The sequence below is a fragment of the Entelurus aequoreus genome, linkage group LG18, assembly GCF_033978785.1.
Source record: "Entelurus aequoreus isolate RoL-2023_Sb linkage group LG18, RoL_Eaeq_v1.1, whole genome shotgun sequence".
NCBI classification, from domain to species: Eukaryota; Metazoa; Chordata; class Actinopteri; order Syngnathiformes; family Syngnathidae; genus Entelurus; species Entelurus aequoreus.
The window spans coordinates 44,364,708-44,384,008 of NC_084748.1; the positions used below are offsets into that span (position 1 = coordinate 44,364,708).

The window sequence follows — 19,301 nt, forward strand, 5'->3', positions numbered from 1 at the left end:
TCCGCGGTCCGGTGGTTGGGGACCACTGAATTGGAGTGTGTATGTATGGACCGGGCCTGGGACAAGGACGAAGGCGAGCGGTTGGTGGGCGCGGCCGTCGCGAAGTGGCTGCCGGGGCGTCAAGATGGCGGAAGCCCTGACAGCTCAGGAGCACCTGGTAAGCGCGTCTTGACCGACGTTTTATCTTGTTTTTTTTAATCCTCTCTATATCATCTTGTTGCCGTTCATTTAGTCCCTAACCTTGCCGTAAAAAATATTAGGTGATGAATAAGTCTGTGTGGCCCCACTCGGACCCTCCTGGAGGGGCGATAGACTCCCGTGTGCCTTTAGCATAACGGCGCTTCGCTAATACAAGCCGGGGACGGTAAACCCAGCGTGAAATCATTCTAATAACACTTGTTAAACCCCTCCAACTTAATAAATCCAGATAGTCCTACTTATGTCTTCCATATTTACTCATAAACGCCTTCATTTGGTAAGCAAGTCTACCAACGTTGATGAGTGGCTATCGTTAGCATTTAGCTACCACATGCAAGTTAGCATCTAGCAAATGCAAATCGCTATCAGCAAGGATATTCATCGCCGTCACGCTTTTATAAAACACAATGAACTACGCTCCAACAGCGCGAAGCTTCTATTCGAGTGTCGCTCATATATATATATTTTTTTTTTTCAAACCGTGGCTGCTAGTGTCATATTTACTAACGAGAGTTGTGAAGTGAATGGATGACTAGATTGTGGGTATCTATATCCGTATCGCAAGTGGATCGATAGTAAACCGATAATCTGATAAACCTCATTTAGAATCCACACTTTGTTCGGTCTAGGGATGATGTTTGATAAGAAATTATCGAGTTCGAGCCTATTATCGAATCCCCTTATCGACCCGATTTGATTGATTGATTGAGACTTTTATTAGTAGGTTGCACAGTGAAGCACATATTGCGTACAATTGACCACTAAATGGTAACACCCGAATAAGTTTTTCAACATGTTTAAGTCGGGGTCCACTTAAATTGATTCATGATACAGATATATACTATCATATATATACTATCATCATAATACAGTCATCACACAAGATAATCACATTGAATTATTTACATTATTTACAATCAGGGGTATGGAGGGGGATTGGGGGGGTAGGATATGGACAGCAAGTAGTGGACATAGAGAGAGAGAGATCAGAAGGCATAAGAAAAAGTATCTGCATTTGATTGTTTACATTTGATTATTAGCAATCCGGGGAAGGTGTTAGTTTAGGGTTGTAGCTGCCTGGAGGTGAAATTTTATTGCGGTTTTGAAGGAGGATAGAGATGCCCTTTCTTTTGTACCTGTTTGGAGCGCATTCCACATTGATGTGGCATAGAAAGAGAATGAGTTAAGACCTTTGTTAGTTCGGAATCTGGGTTTAACGTGGTTAGTGGAGCTCCCCCTGGTGTTGTGGTTATGGCGGTCATTTACGTTAAGGAAGTAGTACTTCGGTATCAGGGAGGTGTAGTGGATTTTATAGACTAGGCTCAGTGCAAGTTGTTTAACTCTGTCCTCCACCTTGAGCCAGCCCACTTTAGAGAAGTGGGTAGGAGTGAGGTGGGATCTGGGGTGGAGGTCTAGAAGTAACCTGACAAGCTTGTTCTGAGATGTTTGGAGTTTAGATTTGAGGGTTTTGGAGGTGCTTGGGTACCAGGAGGTGCATGCGTAATCGAAAAAGGGTTGAACGAGGGTTCCCGCCAGAATCCTCAAGGGGCTTTTGTTGACCAGAGAGGAGATTCTGTAGAGAAATCTCGTTCGTTGGTTAACCTTTCTGATTACCTTGGTTGCCATTTTATCACAGGAAAGGTTAGCCACTAGAATGGAACCTAGGTAGGTGACCTCATCTTTCCTGGTGATAACAATGTCACCCACTTTTATGGTGAAGTCATTGACTTTCTTAAGGTTGATGTGGGACCCAAACAGGATGGATTCTGTTTTACCCAAGTGTATGGATAGCTTGTTGTCAGCGAGCCAGGTGCAAGTTCTACACAGCTCAGCACTGAGGGTTTTCTCCACCTGTGATGCAAGTATCGCAAGTGGATCGATAGTAAACCGATAATCTGATAAACCTCATTTAGAATCCACACTTTGTTCGGTCTAGGGATGATGTTTGATAAGAAATTATCGAGTTCGAGCCTATTATCGAATCCCCTTGTCAACCCGATTCCTTATCAATTCTCTTATCGAGTCCAGATAGGTTGTTGAAATGGAAAAAAACACAATATTTGGTTCAACAAAATCACTTCACATTCTCTACTGTTCGCTACTATAGTATTACCATATCTGAGTTATTGTGCAGAAATGTGGGGAAATAACTACAAATGTGCGCTGCATTCATTAACCGTGTTACAAAAAAGATCAATTAGACTGATACATAATGTTGGATAGAGAACATACAAACACTGGATAGAGAACATACAAACACTATTTATTGAGTCAAAAATATTAAAGTTCGATGATTTGGTAAAATTGCAAACAGCTAAAATTATGTGGAATTAAATGATGGAATGGATTAAGTCAAGGGTGTCCAAAGTGCGGCCCGGGGGCCATTTGCGGCCCGCAGCTAATTGTTTACCGGCCCGCCACACATTCTGAAAATGCTATTGCAGAAATAAAAAAAAAACATTAAAAAAAAGTAGGATGAGATGAAATCTGACTAGAAAAAGTTGCAATGTTGACACAAAGCTGCCATGCAGGCTGTTTTTTTTCTTTTGTCTATATTTTTCTTTTTTGCCATTGCTCAAAAAAACAAAAAAAAGTCAATGATATAATGAATTATTGACCTATTCAAGGCTTCAATTATTTCAAATATTTTCCTTTAAAATGTTTTATGTGGAAAATATTGCATATATTGTGTAGTTGCCATACAAAAACATTGTTTTCTTTGACAAAAGAGCATGAAACAAACAAAATAATAGTTCAAACGTAAAATCGACAGATATATCTGAAGTTGATTTCGTAACTTAAGTGTTGAAGTAAAAAAAACAAAAACTAATACAAATGTATCACTTTATGAGTGGGGCACCTTTTGGATCCCAAATATATTTCATGGGATTTTATTTATCTTTTCACTGTGATTACTCAAGAATAACAATTAATTAAAATCAATGGTGTCCTGCATTATGGATCTTTTTAAGGCTCTAATTACTTCACATCAAACATTGGTTTATGAATGTTTTGGGCAGTGGGGCAAATACTGCATATTTCAGTTTTATTATAAAAAACAAAGTTGTCTTGACAGAAAAGGCATAAAACCTTTTTGTTTTTTTTAACTTTATATCAACCTGAAGTTGATATACTGTAGAGATTTACTGTAAGCGTTAAATAAATAAATACAAAATAATAATTTGACATGTTTTTAACATTTTAATGACTTAGACCCTTTATGGTCCCTGGGAGCCCTAAAGATAAAAAAAAAACCCCAAAATCCATATATTTTGTTATGATTTAAAAATGTAAACTATCAAAATGGCCCCCGCATGCTTTAATTTTTCCGTGTGCGGCCCTCAGTGGAAGAAGTTTGGACACCCCTGGATTAAGTAAAGAAGTGAAACATTGTACTTATATGATCCAGTTTAAGAGGTTGTTCAAATGAATAGTGCTTTCAAAGTACAAAGAAGAAGAATTATGAGAAATACTTTCAACCTTATTGAAAATAAGATATTCTTCATCTCAGTATATTAATAATGACTGAATTAATTAATTACATATTACAAAACTGTTGTATATACTAATTCACAGAAAATTTATAATAAAAAGGTCAGTAAATGATGTATATATTTGTAAACGCTATGAAGTGGTAAAGGGGTAGGATTAAATAAGCTTTACTTCTTCCTACTTCTGTAAAGTGAAATGATATGAAACTGTGATGTATTATGATGTGGTCGGATCATGTTTTGTTTAATTATGTTCTGTTAGTTTTGGACTTCCTTAGTTGTTTTGTGCACTTCGGGGGTTTGTTTTAGTCACCATGGTTACTGGTTATTTTCACCTGCCTTGTACGCGCACCTGTTGCCCATCAGAGACTCTATTTAAGCCTGCCTTTTCCGGTCACTCGTCGTGGCTTCATTGTTTGCATTTACAACAGTTACGTTGGCATTGTAGTTTTCGAGCTTATAATTCCTGTGCTAAAGTTACCTTAGCTTCTAGTATTTCTGTGCTAAGTAAGTTTTTGCTTTAGCTTCTCGTGCGAACGGCACGCTTTCCTTTTTGTTTCGTTCCTGTGTGTTGTAATGTGTATGATTTATGAGAAATAAATCATCTCCTACCTGCATGCTTTCGTCCGGAGCCGTCAGTTTTGTGTCCCGGGAGAACGAACCGCAGCACGCTGCACCCCACCGTGACAAATGACTGAGCTACGTGACGTAATTTCTTGTGATGTCCCACGGGGCATTTCTTGTCGGGACGGGATTCGTTCCCAGGGATTCGAATAAAAAACAACTCTTTTTCTTTACTATAGTGGTCTCGATAACGGGTAACGGTTCTCAAAAAGGGATTCGAGTCAGAGGACTCTGTTCTTTTCTTATCGAACAACCGGGAAAAACGGTTTCGAGCATCATCCCTAGTTCGGTCGCCATCAAGCTTAGACGTGAACAATTTACTACGAAACTGTAATATCTATTGCACCATCTGCAAAACCAGTGAAGTTGGCACGTTGTGTAAACCGTAAGTAAAAACATAATTTAATGATTTGCAAATCCTTTTCAACTTATATTCAATTGAAGAGACTGCAAAGACAAGATATTTAATGTTGGAACTGGTAAGCTTTGTTATTTTTTGCAAATATTAGCTCATTTAGAATATGATGCCTGCAACATGTTTCCAAAAAGCTAGTACAAGTGGCAAAAAAGACTGAGAAAGTTGAGGAATGATCATCATACACTTATTTGGAACATCCCACAGGTGAACATGCTAATTGGGAACAGGTGGGTGCCATGATTGGGTGTAAAAGCAGCTTATTCGACTCCGCTCCCCTAGACTGGAGTGTGATCTGCATGCTTTTCTCGTCGTGGTTTCGTAAAATTTTTACTCTCCCGCCCTTCTTGATTACCTCTTGAGGAACTCTGAAGAAACGTTTAAATTTTTCGTGATTTTAAACTATTGGTGCAGACAAAAACAACGCCAGCATAGTGTATTTTTCTTCGAGAAAGTGTGAGAGAGAGAGATTTAGCCTAAGTCGTTTAACCCCTTAAAAGAATAATTATTTAGCCTAAGCCTCGTTTCAGCCACACTAAACCAGCGTTTAAAGTCCCCCTCCTCGGACAAATTGTATTTTATTTTATTATTCAACAACATTATTTTATTATTCAAGAATTACACGGCAGACTTACCCGTGTAATTCTTGAATAACAATAATACATTTTATTTGGTATAGCCCTTTCTAGAGTACTCAAAGACGCTTTACAGGATAAAAAATTAAAATATAAAACGGTTCAAAGTAATAATATAAAATACAGGAAATATAAAAGCAGTACATTGTAAAATTCATAATAATACAAGACAGGACATTACAAGACACAGAACACTAATCACTGCTTAAAAGCAGATCTGAAGAGGTGTGTTTTGAGAAGGCTTTTGAAGGTAGGAAGGTCTGAGCAGTCACGGATGGGTTTGGGAAGAGTTCCAGAGGGTGGGAGCAGCGATGGAGAAGGTTCTATCACCCCAGGTCCGGAGCTTGGTTCTGAGTGGTGGGGAGAGGAGGTTGGCATCAGAAGAGCGGAGGCTGTGTGAAGGGGTATGGTGGTGAAGCAGGTTGGTGAGATAGCAGGGGGCCTGGTTGTGGAGGGCTTTGTGGGTGAGGAGGAGGATTTTAAAGTGGATCCTGGGAGCCAGTGGAGTTTCTGAAGGACTGGGGTGATGTGCTCACGGGAGCGGGTGTGGGTGACCAAGCGGGCGGCAGAGTTTTGAATGTATTGGAGTTTATTGAGAATTTTGCAAGATGAGCCGTAGAGGATGCTGTTGCAGGAATCAAGTCTGGAGGTGATGAAGGCATGGATCAGGGTTTCAGCGGCAGAGAAGGAGACGGATGGACGGAGACGGGCAATATTTTTGAGGTGGAAGAAAGCAGTTCTTGTAATGACTCCGAGGCTGCGAATGTGAGTGGATCTCAGGCCCTTAGCTTTGTATGGCCTCATTGATAGTTTACAAAGTGAGTTCGGAGAGGAAGTGACACCAGAAAGACCCCGCCCACACGGGAAGTGAGGCCAGAAAGCCCACGCTCCACACGGGAAAAGACATCAGAAGGAACGCGCCACAGGCAGCTTCATAACAAAGATGGAGGCGGATCATCCGGACATGCCTGTGTTTCTCCATCTTCTAGATCAGTGGTTCTTAACCTTGTTGGAGGTACCGAACCCCACCAGTTTCATATGCGCATTCACAGAACCCTTCTTTAGTGAAAAATAAAAAAATTTTTTTTCAAATTCAAGACAAAGTTAAATGTTTTTGGTAACACTTTAGTATAGGGAACATATTCTAAGTAATAAAGACTTATTTTAGAGTTATTTGGTTAGGGTTAGGGCATACTTGCCAACCTTGAGACCTCCCAATTCGGGAGATGGGGGGGGGGGGGGGGGGGTGTATATTGTAGCGCCCCTGAAGAGTTAGTGCTGCAAGGGGTTCTGGGTATTTGTTCTGTTGTGTTTATGTTGTGTTACGTTGCGGATGTTCTCCTGAAATGTGTTTGTCATTCTTGTTTGGTGTGGGTTCACAGTGTGGCGCATATTTGTAACAGTGTTAAAGTTGTTTATACGGCTACCCTCGGTGTGACCTGTATGGCTGTTGATCACGTATGCATGGCATTCACTTAAGTGTGTGTAAAAGCCGCAAATATTGTGCGACTAGGCTTGCACGCTGTTTGTTTGAACAGCGGACGTGAAGACAGGTTGTAGAGGACGCTAAAGGCAGTGCCTTTAAGGCACGCCCACAATATTGTTGGCTGGGTGGAAATCGGGAGAATGGTTACCCCGGGAGATTTACGGGAGGGGCACTGAAATTCGGGGGTCTCCCGGTAAAATCGAGAGGGTTGGCAAGTATGGGTTAGGGTCAGGGTTAGAGTGTTAGGGTTATAATAAGGCCATGCCGAATAAGTACTTAAAAATGACTAGTTAAGAGCCAATATGTTACTCATTTGCATGTTAATAAGCAACTAATTAATGGTGAATATGTTCCCCATACTAAAGTGTTACCATGTTTGTTTTACTGGTGCATAAAATGAACCGTGCATGAACAACAAAACCAACACAGTGCATACACTCACAACAAATTACAAACTTGCAAATCAGTCAGCTGTTGCCGTATGCGTAATACGCCGATAGGGAGAAGTTTGTATTTACACGATTAGTCGGGTGTGTTTTGACCTCCGCCGAACCCCTGAGGCCGACTCACCGAACCCCTAGGGTTAGATGGAACCCAGGTTACGAAACACTGTTCTAGATGTACAGGCGCTTTGGGAAACCACAAATCAATACCTTAAGAGAAGACGAACGTGCGATTGCAGCTATTTCAGATACAACACTTCTCAGACGCAAGAGAACTTTCAAATGTCCGCGTCACCTGTGATTTTATTTACTGAAAAACGCTGTCCCTTCCTCCCGTGGATGTGATCGGGATAGCTAGTGTGTGACTAGAAGATGATCCGCTCCCTGTTTTTCTTTGGGGTGACCCAGCTTATCCCCTGACGCCATATCTCACAAAAGAATACTCCAACGGCGGAGTCAACCCACAACAACAATACTTTGGGTATTCTCTGTCTAGATTGTTGTAAAATGTTCTTTATCACATTGTTTACGTGTCCAATAAAGATTTGATTAATTTACGATGTCTCAGGTGTGATTCACTACAATAGACACACTGGATTCTAGTTAGTTGAAATACCACAACACTTGATATTTTTCAAAGGAGATACATTTTAATTTAATAAATTGCACACAAAACACCGCAAACTATTTACAATATAGCTCTTTTAAATAACTTCACAGTGAAGTAAAGTCATCTACTGGAGAGCAGATTTTTTTTCGCACATGCGTACTAGGTCGCGTTGCGCCGGTGGACGGAGGGTTGCGGGGGTCTTAAACGGTGGCATTGTTGTGTATGTGGACACAGATAAGGTTAGGTGGGATTTACTCTGGATAACTTTAGCCGGCTTAGTGTAAACGGGGCCTAAAAAGCTGGCACAAGTGGTAAAAAAGACTGAGAAAGTTGAGGAATGCTCATCAAACACTTATTTGGAACATCCCACAGGTGAACAGGCTAATTGGGAACAGGTGGGTGCCATGATTGGGTATAAAAGCAGCTTCCATGAAATGCTCAGTCATTCACAAACAAGGATGGGGCGAAGGTCACCACTTTGTGAACAAATGCGTGAGCAAATTGTTTAAGAACATTTCTCAACCAGCAATTGCAAGGAATTTAGGGATTTCACCATCTACGGTCCGTAATATCATCAAAAGGTTCAGAGAATCTGGAGAAATCACTGCACATAAGCAGCAAGGCTTGAAAACCAACATTGAATGCCCGTGACCTTCGACCCCTCAGGTGGTACTGCATCAAAAAGCGACATCAGTGTGTAAAGGATATCACCACATGGGCTCAGGAACACTTCAGAAAACCACTATCAGTAACTAGTTTGTCGCTACATCTGTAAGTGCAGGTTAATTCAATTGAATATAAGTTTGAAAAGGTTTTGCAAATCAATGTATTGTGTTTTTGTTTACCATTTACACAACGTGCCGACATCACTGGTTTTGGGGTTTTGTACATGTCAGTAGGTAATCAAGACCCAAAGGGGAACTGCACTTATTTTTGGAATTTTGCCTAGTCAGCTAACAATGAGCCTATAAAGCGCTCTAAAAATATATTTCCCAAAGCCTCCATCGTTGTATATACCTGCTGTAAGTATAAATGTAATGTAGTAGCAACCATAATAAAATCAAATATTTACCTATTTTGCTGATTTTAAGCATACAGTGGCGTATTGGTTTCACCTAGGCATCACAACGTTCGCTTTCCCATTCAACAACACTACTAATCATGTCAGACTTCATAAGAGACAAAAAAGGCTACTTTGGGACAAATGATTATACAAACTATGAACACAATACAACAGTCACTTACTGTACAATGTCTGCTCTCACTGGGATGTTTATATCTTCCCATTTAGACGAAGAATTGATTATAAGGTTCCGCAAACGAGCGTCTTTTTGCTACTTTCTCGCCTTCTACGGGTCTAAGTTGGATGTCAAAGTTGACCAACTTCTCGGTTTATAAGCACAACCTTGTACTATCCAGGTGAGAGGCATGATTTTAAAAACCCAAGAATTGACTTTCACCAACTCCGAGGCGATGCAGCAGCTCAACATGTCAATATAGCAGCATAAGCTAGTTAGTTAGCTCTCTGTTTGTCTGCGTTTGCACTTATAACAACAATATCGCTAATACTTGGTGATATTAAAAAAAAGTTGAGTATTTTTGGCGTTTTTGTGGATGTTTTTCAGAGGGCTTTATGGGAGCGCGATAGTGTACTCTAGTTGTTAGCTGACTTTGAAATGCATAAAAAGGGAAAACCTAAGCGTTCTGGTCGAACATAAGGATTGTGAATGATAAGCAAAATTCCAAAGAAAGTGCAGTTCCCCTTTTAAAACTTTATCTTGCCTCGGGTAGTTTCCTGTTTTTCAGCGCAGCCTCGCGTGTGTGACTGTACAGTTTTGTTTTTAGTAGTGTACAACACATCACTCTAAAATCAGGGTAGGGATTTTATTTTAAATTGTAAAAATGTCTTAAGCAGGGCTGGCCAAATTTAGTCTCCCAAGGGCCAAGGTGAAAATGTGCCAATAAGCCACAGGCCAAGCAGACTGATTTTAAGCATGAAACACAAATAGTCTTAACTGTAAATAATACAGTTATTTTAATTAGTGCAAATAACATGTTACATTTGCACTGTTGTTGTAACGCACTTTTTGTGTATTTTTACGCATTGAAGACCGAAAGGATACACATTTCTGGAAGTCCGCGCGTCCCCGGGACGCAGATTTTTTATTTTGTATTTTTTTTTAACGACCCTGCCTTCATCCTTCCATCTTCTTCCGCTTATCCGAGGTCGGGTCACGGGGGCAGCAGCCTAAGCAGGGAAGCCCAGACTTCCATCTCCCCAGCCACTTCATCCAGCTCTTCCCGGGGGAATCCCGAGGCGTTCCCAGGCCAGCCGGGAGACATAGTCTTCCCAACGTGTCCTGGGTCTTCCCCGTGGCCTCCTACCGGTCAGACGTGCCCTAAACACCTCCCTAGGGAGGCGTTCGGGTGGCATCCTGACCAGATGCCCGAACCACCTCATCTGGCTCCTCTCCATGTGGAGGAGCAGCTGCTTTACTTTGAGCTCCTCCCGGATGGCAGAGCTTCTCACCCTATCTCTAAGGGAGAGAACCGCCACCCGGCGGAGGAAACTCATTTGGGCCGCTTGTACCCGTGATCTTGTCCTTTCGGTCATAACCCAAAGCTCATGACCCCATAGGTGAGGATGGGGAAGTAGATTGACCGGTAAATTGAGAGCTTTGCCTTCCGGCTCAGCTCCTCCTTCACCACAACGGATCGACCCTGCCTTCTACGGGTCAAAACTCATGTTTACTTGTTTTTTTTATCGATTGTGGCTTCCCACCTGTGTTTTGTTTTATTTATATGTGCCGAGTCAATTTCCGTCCCCGTTTATTGCGTTTTTATTGGTGGACGAAGTTGGTAGAGTGGCCATGTCAGCAATCGGAGTGTTGCTGGTTACTGGGGTTCAATCCCCACCTTCTACCATCCTAGTCACGTCCGTTGTGTCCTTGGGCAAGACACTTCACCCTTGCTCCTGATGACTGCTGGTTAGCGCCTTGCATTACAGCTTCCGCCATGTGTGTGTGAATGTGGAAATACTGTCAAAGCGCTTTGAGTACCTTGAAGGTAGAAAAGCGCTATACAAGTATAACCCATTTATCATTTATCATTTATAATGAACTTTCCTCTGCAATTTCTTAAATTTTGATTCGCCGAAAGTTTTATCAGTCACAAATACTGCATTTCCGGTATTATGACTCCTGCGTGTTATTGTTTTGGTCATGGCGAGCAATAAACTCTAGAAGCTTCAATGAAAAGTGGCTTCAGGAGCCAGTTTTCTGCAAATGGCTCACTTATGAAGATGCAAATGGTTTTGCACGCCATGTAAACGGGCTAATTAAAAAAAAACACCTTTACGACCGGGTGCACTGGTTTTCAAAGATCCAGCCTCACCAGGCACCAAGAAACATCATGTTACACCTTTCCTGCTTGTCTGCTCCCAGACCGTGGTCGAGGAGCGCAGGGGAGACGTTCCCTCTAGTGTCGGGGGTAACACCCTCCACTTTACCCGGCAGTGGGTCCCTACAGTTCCGATCTTAGGTCGGAATGACAAGGCCGTCTATTTGTTACAACTCTTTATTTATGTTTTCCACAATGCCAACCAGACATTCACCATGCTATTAACACTTCTGAACATGCTAGTGCTCCCTCTCCTAACTTGCCCGCTCACTACCCCACATACTGCCATTCTTAAAGGGGAACACACAGCTTATGGCCATCACCAAGCCAGAGATGAAATGCTAGAGGCATTGAGTGCCATTCTATTAAATGATATTGAAACTAACTTGCCAAATTCTAAGTTTGTTGGCAATATTTGCCATGAAAGTGTAGATGTGGTGGGTTGTAAACGACCGATCTACATACAGGTGAGAATAATCAATTTAATTTGTCATGTGTGCCCTGGCACACCATTGTCATTTCATAACCGAAGCAGAAAACTTTGTACACTTTTATACTGAAATAAATACACTTGCAACTTATTAAATGACAATATAGAAAAAAATACAGGGAACGGTAATGTTTACCCCATTTTTATGACTTGATGGGGTCTCTGGGACCCCATTTAAAAAAATTCCTAGCGACAACACTGCATTTAATCATAAATATAGTGAGACGTGTGCAATGAAGTGTATATTGTCAAACAGCAGCACACACTAACATTTATTTTTATTTTTTTTAGTCGCTTGTAAAACCCAATGTACAAAAATGGAACCATTAAAACCATTAAAAACATGAGATAATGCTGCACTTTTTCGTATCCAAACCAGCTGACTGCCATTGGCGCTGGTAGGAGTGTTGCAAAACCCATTTTGATGGGTCCTTTTTTTTTTTTATCAATGTAGAGTGAAAATAGCAACATGTTTACATTCAAACCAGGCTTAGGCGATATATCGATTTCTGGGGAGGCAGGATCTCCTCCCCAACTCGCGGATGGCACGGCACCCTTTTCCGGGTGAGAACCATGGACTCGGACTTGGAAGTGACGATTTTCGTCCCAGTCACTTCACACTCAGCTGCGAATGGATCCAGTGAGAGCTGAAGATCCTGGCCAGGTCAACCCAGCAGGACCACTTGACCCGCAAAAAGCATAATTTTGCAATTAAAAACATCACTTTTGTTTGGAATTCTATGAACCCCCCCGGGGGGCCCACCCACATACACTTTAAGACCAGTTAGCATGGATGTAGCCTTATTGGCATGTTTAACTGTCTGTTGATCTTAAATATGACCGACTGTATCATTTTCCAGGCATTGGGTTATGCTCTTTTTGTTTTTAATCTGTCTTTATATCTCCGTCTCCTGCTAGGCTGTGGAGGAGTTCCTGAGTGAGGTGCGTCTCAGAGAGCAGCCTCACAGCGCCGGGCTCGTCTCCCGGCCCACAGCCGTCAAGTTTCTCATGGCCCGCAAGTTTGACGTCTCTCGTGCCATCGACCTCCTTCAAGCGTACAAGGTAAACCTGTCTTTTTTTTCGTCTGCTGAATTGATGCAAATATATGTATTGATTAGAGATGTCCGATAATGGCTTTTTTGCCGATATTCCGATATTGTCCAACTCTTGATTACCGATTCCGATATCAACCGATACCGATATATACAGTCGTGGAATTAACACATTATTATGACTAATTTTGTTGTGATGCCCCGCTGGATGCATTAAACAATGTAACAAGGTTTTCCAAAATAAATCAACTCAACTTATGGAAAAAAATGCCAACATGGCACTGCCATATTTATTATTGAAATCACAAAGTGCATTATTTTTTTTAACATGCCTCAAAACAGCAGCTTGGAATTTGGGACATCCCTGAGAGAGCATGAGGAGGTTGAGGTGGGCGGGGTAGGGGGTGGCGGGGGATGTATATTGTAGCGTCCCGGAAGAGTTAGTGCTGCAAGGGGTTCTGGGTATTTGTTCTGTTGTGTTTATGTTGTGTTACGGTGCGGATGTTCTCCCGAAATGTTTGTCATTCTTGTTTGGTGTGGGTTCACAGTGTGGCGCATATTTGTAACAGTGTTAAAGTTGTTTATACGGCCACCCTCAGTGTGACCTGTATGGCTGTTGACCAAATATGCCTTGCATTCACTTGTGTGTGACAAGCCGTAGATATTATGTATAGTATATATTACTCCAAAACCTGTATGTACTTTTCAGCATTAGTGGTGCCTTCACAGATGTGTAAGTTACCCATGCCTTGGACACTAATACACCCCCATACCATCACAGCTGGCTTTTGAACTTTGGGCCTTTAACAGTCCGCATGGTTCTTTTACTCTTTGTTCCCAAGGACACAACGTCCACAGTTTCCAAAAACAATTTGGAAATGTGGACTCGTCAGACCACAGAACACTTTTCCACTTTGCATCAGTCCATCTTAGATGAGCTCGGGCCCAGCGAAGCGTTTCTGGGTGTTGTTGAAAAATGGCTTTCGCTTTGCGAAGTAGAGTTTTAACTTGCACTTACAGATGTAGCGACCAACTGTAGTTACTGACAGTGGTTTTCTGAAGTGTTCCTGAGCCTATGTAGTGATATCATTTACACACTGATGTCGCTTTTTGATGCAGTACCGCCTGAGGGATCGAAGGTCCGTAATATCATCGCTTACGTGCAGTGATTTCTCCAGATTCTCTGAACTTTTTGATGATATTACGGACCGTCGATGGTGAGATCCCTAAATTCCTTGAAATAGAATGTTGAGAAGTGTTTTCTTAAACTGTTGGATGCTTGTTGCTAAGCTTGCCGCTAGTCCATCTTGAAACAAAAGAAATAGGTGCTAAATAAACTTTAAGAAGTGTAGATGGAACAGCGTTACAGCAGAAAACATGCAGATATTAATAAGTAGATTATTGAGAGGCTAATATTACAGCAACCTATTGTGCTCTGTTGGAATGTCTGCACTGTTGCAGCCAGGAGTAGGCAAGGGGGGTGGATCGATCCCTAAATAGGTGGTGCCGATACCATGGGTACTATGAGTACATGATCAATACTATGATTGGATCAATATATTTTATCAAAATAGTTTTTTTTTGTTCTTATTTACAAAATCGGGGAATAAATTACTGGACACAAGTGGACTTTGAGGGCAAAATCCAAATGATTTGAATAAGTATAGATTGTAGTTTTTTTTTAAAAATATTGTGTGCTATTTTGTTTTGCTCTAACAACTGCATATGATAAAGGAAAATAAGGAACTAGTTCAAATATTAGTTGATATTGTTACACCGTCAATTGCACCCACTGTAAATTCATTAAAAAATTTACCAATTTCACTCCTGGATGATGGGTGCTAGGGATGTAACGATAAACGGTATAATGAGAAACTTCCTACAGTTACTATAACCGGTTTAAATTAAAATGATCATGAATGGATTGATAAAACTTTGATGAACTCATGGACCGGTAACACTGCTCATTTACTGAAGAAGCAAACCAGCGCTAACTAGCTTAAGTGCTAACATGAAAGCAAGAGACAAAGTATTCCTCCATCCCCCATTCTAAACTTGTACAGACACATTACTGTCTGAGCAAACACTGCCTTTGGTTGCAGAAGTGACAGTAAAAAAGTAGAAGTCTCAGAAATAGCTTCAGGCAAATGACAAAAACTTGCCACATGATTTGTGCTGTGGAGGCTTACATAACATGATGCACCCAGCAAATGAAAAACCGCCTGATTCAGCACTTTGCCTCCGTCTCCAAGATGTGACGTGTATTGCTAATCCACTTACGAAGGTGGAAACACAAGCCAGATCATGGTTTACACTTTGGAACAGTATCATAATTGTAATTTGAAGACGATATTTTGTTTTAATCGACATGACTTGACGCTGCTCTTTTTTTGCGGCTGTGTGAGTAGTGTAGTAAATGTTGGTTTTACGACATGCTGCTCACCAAAGACTCGCTCGTTCCCTCAGAACACAAGACTCAAAGAGGGGATCATCAATATCAATCCAGACGAGGAGCCCCTCTGCTCTGAGCTGCTCGATGGAAAATTCACAGTCCTGGTGAGTAGTGCAGACCTGAATATCATTTTTACAATTGTCTACCTCCGGTTAGATACTATTTGTATATTACGCGTGCGTGATTTGCTTGCCATTACCAACGGTGACGTGTTTCCTCCAGCCTGGGCGTGACGCAAATGGTGCCGCCCTAGCTCTTTTCACAGCTCGTCTCCATCGGCCAGACGTAACCACGCACAAAGCGGTGCTGCAGGCCATCATCTATCAGCTGGATAAAGCCATAGAGAGGTGATGCACCCGTTGAGTCTGCTTTTATGCTGATGAAGTCTTCAACCTCTTGCTCATTTCCTAATGGTCTTTGTTTTTCTTGCCAGTGTTCAAACCCAGAGAGAGGGACTCATATTTATCTATGACATGACCAACTCCACCTATGGGAATTTTGACTACGAGCTCTGTGTGAAGATCCTCAATCTGCTCAAGGTTCATAACATTAGGGTATTTATTATAAGACGGCTTACTCATGCTTACCATTTGCTTCTTCCAGGGGGCGTTTCCTGCTCGTCTAAAGTGTGTCTTCATCGTATCATCGCCTCTTTGGTTCCGAGCACCGTTTGCGGTGCTCCGCCTCTTTGTGCGGGAAAAACTGAGAGAACGGGTTTGTCTGTTTTCAGAACATTATGTTTTAGAGATCGACTGAAATGTTTTTTTTTAGAACTGATACCTATTACTGATACGTATTAGTAGTCAAGGAGTATGATAACCCATATTTGGAGCCGATAGTCATTTTGTAGTAATAACATGAATATTATACGTCAGTAAACAGCTGGACTAGGCTTTAAGTTAAAAAAAATAAATAAACAAAAATGATTACGTGTCTAAAAGGAGCATCAACATTTGTATTTTGAAATATAGAACATTTCCTGGGAAAATTGGTAAAAAAAAATTGGCATTTCTCTACATCACAATAACTGACTCAATTTTATAGCAGGTTATGGATTTATTACATTGTAAGGTTTTCTCGTGAGGAATCCTGAATTATTGTGAAAAATCCTGGGCTCCTTCACGTAGATTACAGTTGAGACATTTATCAAGCTGGCTGACTTTCTTCCTGGCTGTTACAGAAAGTATGAGAATGTGTAAGCTGCGGCCTGTTCTTTACTTATATAAAACCTCCTATTTGTCAAGATATTTACACAAAGTTTGGATTTTTGGTACCGTATTTTGCGCACCATAAGCCGCCCCGTGTTGTAAGCCGCACCTTCAATGAATGGCATATTTCAAAACTTTGTTTACCTATTAGCCGCCCCGTGTTATTAGCCGCACCTACGCTACGCTAAAGGGAATGTCAAAAAAACAGTCAGATAGGTCAGTCAAACTTTAATAATATATCACAAACCAGCGTTCTAACAACTCTGTTCACTCCCAAAATGTAATGTGCAAATGTGCAATCACAAAAATAGTAACACTCAAAATAGTGCAGAGCAATAGCAACATCAATAACTCAACGTTGCTCATACGTTAGTGTCACACAACACACAAAATAAACATTTAAAGCTCACTTTCTGAAGTTATTACTCATCCACAAATCCCTCGAATTATTCTTCTTCGGTGTGCTTCACTTGTTTTTTGACACCATCTATGATGTGGACGCGCATGCAGTCATAGATCAACAGGGACAGAGCTGCGTGAAAAAAGTCACCCGGTGTCTTCGCTCATTTTTCCTTCATCCATCCATCCCTTCGAGTTAGCTTTTATGATGACGCCGGCTGGAAAGTTCTCTTTTGGCAAGGTCTTCCTTTTGAATATCACCGTGGGTGGAAGTTTCTGGCCGTTAGCATGGCAAGCTAGAACCACAGTGAAGGAGGACTTCTCATTCCCTGTGGTGCGAATATTCACCGTACGTGTTCCCGTTGTATCCACGGTGCGGTTCACATGAATATCAAAAGTCAGTGGAACCTTGTACGCGTGTCTCTTAGTAGGAGACATTTTGTGGTCTTTACAGAAACACACAAATGAAATGAAACGAAACGTAATATCCGCGCGCTTCTTCTTCTACGGGGGCGGGTGCTCACCTTGGCGGTTGCTTACAGTAGAAGAAGAAGCGCTTCCTCTTCTATGGAGGCGGTTGCTTACCGTAGAAGAAGAAGCGCTTCCTCTTTTACAGGGAAAAAAGATGGCGGCTGTTTACCGTAGTTGCGAGACCTAAACTTTATGAAAATAAATAGTAATATTAATCCATATATAAGGCGCACCGGGTTATTAGCCGCACTGTCAGCTTTTGAGAAAAATTGTGGTTTTTAGGTGCGGCTTATGGTCCGGAAAATACGGTATATCTTTTTTGTAGTCCTTATGTCCATCCATCTCTGTCGCGTGACTTTATTCAATCACGGAACGTGAAACTCGCCACATTGCTTTAATGAGTCCACGTTCCGAATGTTGCGGACTGAGGGTTGTCGAGCGACTCCCATCGCTGCAGTAGCGAAAACAACCAAAACGGGAGCAGGAACGAAGGAAGAAAAACCTGGATTTCCATGCAAATGAGGAGGTTGGAGGTTTGGACAGTTAAGGAGAGATGACGTACTGTAGGCGGCTAGCACTGCAGGAGGGACAAAAGGGGGGGGGGGGTGTGGCAGCTTAGCAGAAGAATTCTCACCAGAAGACAAATAAATGCTATTGTCAGATATCAGAACACATTTGTGGAGAATTACTGACAGAGTCATTTTTATTCTTAAATAAAAACAAACATTTTTATGGAACTCTAATGCAGGGTAAAAGTGCTGGTGCTTGAGCAGTGGTTATAACTATACACTTCACTAATTATTTTTTAAATACTCGTATATGTGTATAGGCCTGGGCCCATCTTCGATAAGTCAATTAACTGCCGATAAATGAAAATTAAAGTCGATTAGTTTTCCAGCGTCAATAAATCACCATGTGCATGCTTCAAGAGCATTCACACTTTTTGTAGCTTTTAGAGGCTACGCTCGTTTGGGCCATAGCGAGAAGAAGGGGGTGAATTATCTTGTCCTCATGAAGTGTCTTTGACTCTTTGTTCAGTGACGCGGAGCGCTTACCCGGTAGCATCACACAGTGCAACTAGTTAGCATGTAGCAGCTAACATGGACAAAATGATCACAACACCAAACGCCACCGCACCAGTGTGGGAATATTTCGGTTTAAACCTTTGGAACGAGATGAGACTATCAACACCGAGAAGCCAGTCCACCCTTACTTTGTACTCACTTTGCGTTTGGTGAAAAAGCCTGGTCAGTGTCAACAAAAATGGGGTGCGTTCACAGAACGTGTGGTTAAATACATCTCCAAAGACATGCTGACATTTAATACTAGAGCATTTTTAAAAGTACTGTCATGTCTGTGTTCCTCGGTTGGAATCTGCAAAACTCAATTTTGTTTTGCATGTGACCTGTTTTTACATCTGTTTAAACTGTAGTGTTTATTTTGTTACGCTACACTTTTGTTTAAGAAGGTCCTAACTTGCTTGTCAGTTAAGTAACGTACAACTCTGCCTACACGTTCAGTATTGAAGTGCAACTTTGTTTGTCAATACTATATACAGCTTTTTTTGGTATTATGATTGTGTATATTTGACCCCCCCCAATCCCCTCAAGATATTTTTTTGCTTTTGGTTGTAATTTTTATTCAAGTGCAACATTTTGCAAACAGACTAAATATGTAGAGATGTCCGATAATGGCTTTTTTGCCGATATCCGATATTCCGATATTGTTTAACTCTTAATTACAGATTCCGATATCAACCGATATACAGTTGTGGAATTAACACATTATTATGCCTGATTTTGTTGTGATGCCCCGCTGGATGCATTAAACAAAGTAACAAGGTTTTCCACAATAAGAGAACAACTTCAACTCAAGTTATGGAAAAAAGTGCCAACATGGCACTGCCATATTTATTATTGAAGTCACAA

General features: G+C 41.4%; 1 protein-coding gene across 1 annotated transcript in view; it reads left to right on the forward strand.

The window, feature by feature from the left end:
- Nucleotides 1-19,301, forward strand: part of ptpn9b (protein tyrosine phosphatase non-receptor type 9b) — a 39,925-nt gene continuing 20,624 nt past the window's right edge. Inside the window, exons 1-6 of the mRNA XM_062027217.1 lie at nucleotides 1-157; nucleotides 12,710-12,853; nucleotides 15,310-15,399; nucleotides 15,518-15,642; nucleotides 15,729-15,834; nucleotides 15,899-16,009. Coding sequence (XP_061883201.1) covers nucleotides 125-157; nucleotides 12,710-12,853; nucleotides 15,310-15,399; nucleotides 15,518-15,642; nucleotides 15,729-15,834; nucleotides 15,899-16,009 — 609 coding nt within the window. The 5' untranslated portion in view covers nucleotides 1-124. The remainder of the gene's footprint in view (nucleotides 158-12,709; nucleotides 12,854-15,309; nucleotides 15,400-15,517; nucleotides 15,643-15,728; nucleotides 15,835-15,898; nucleotides 16,010-19,301) is intronic.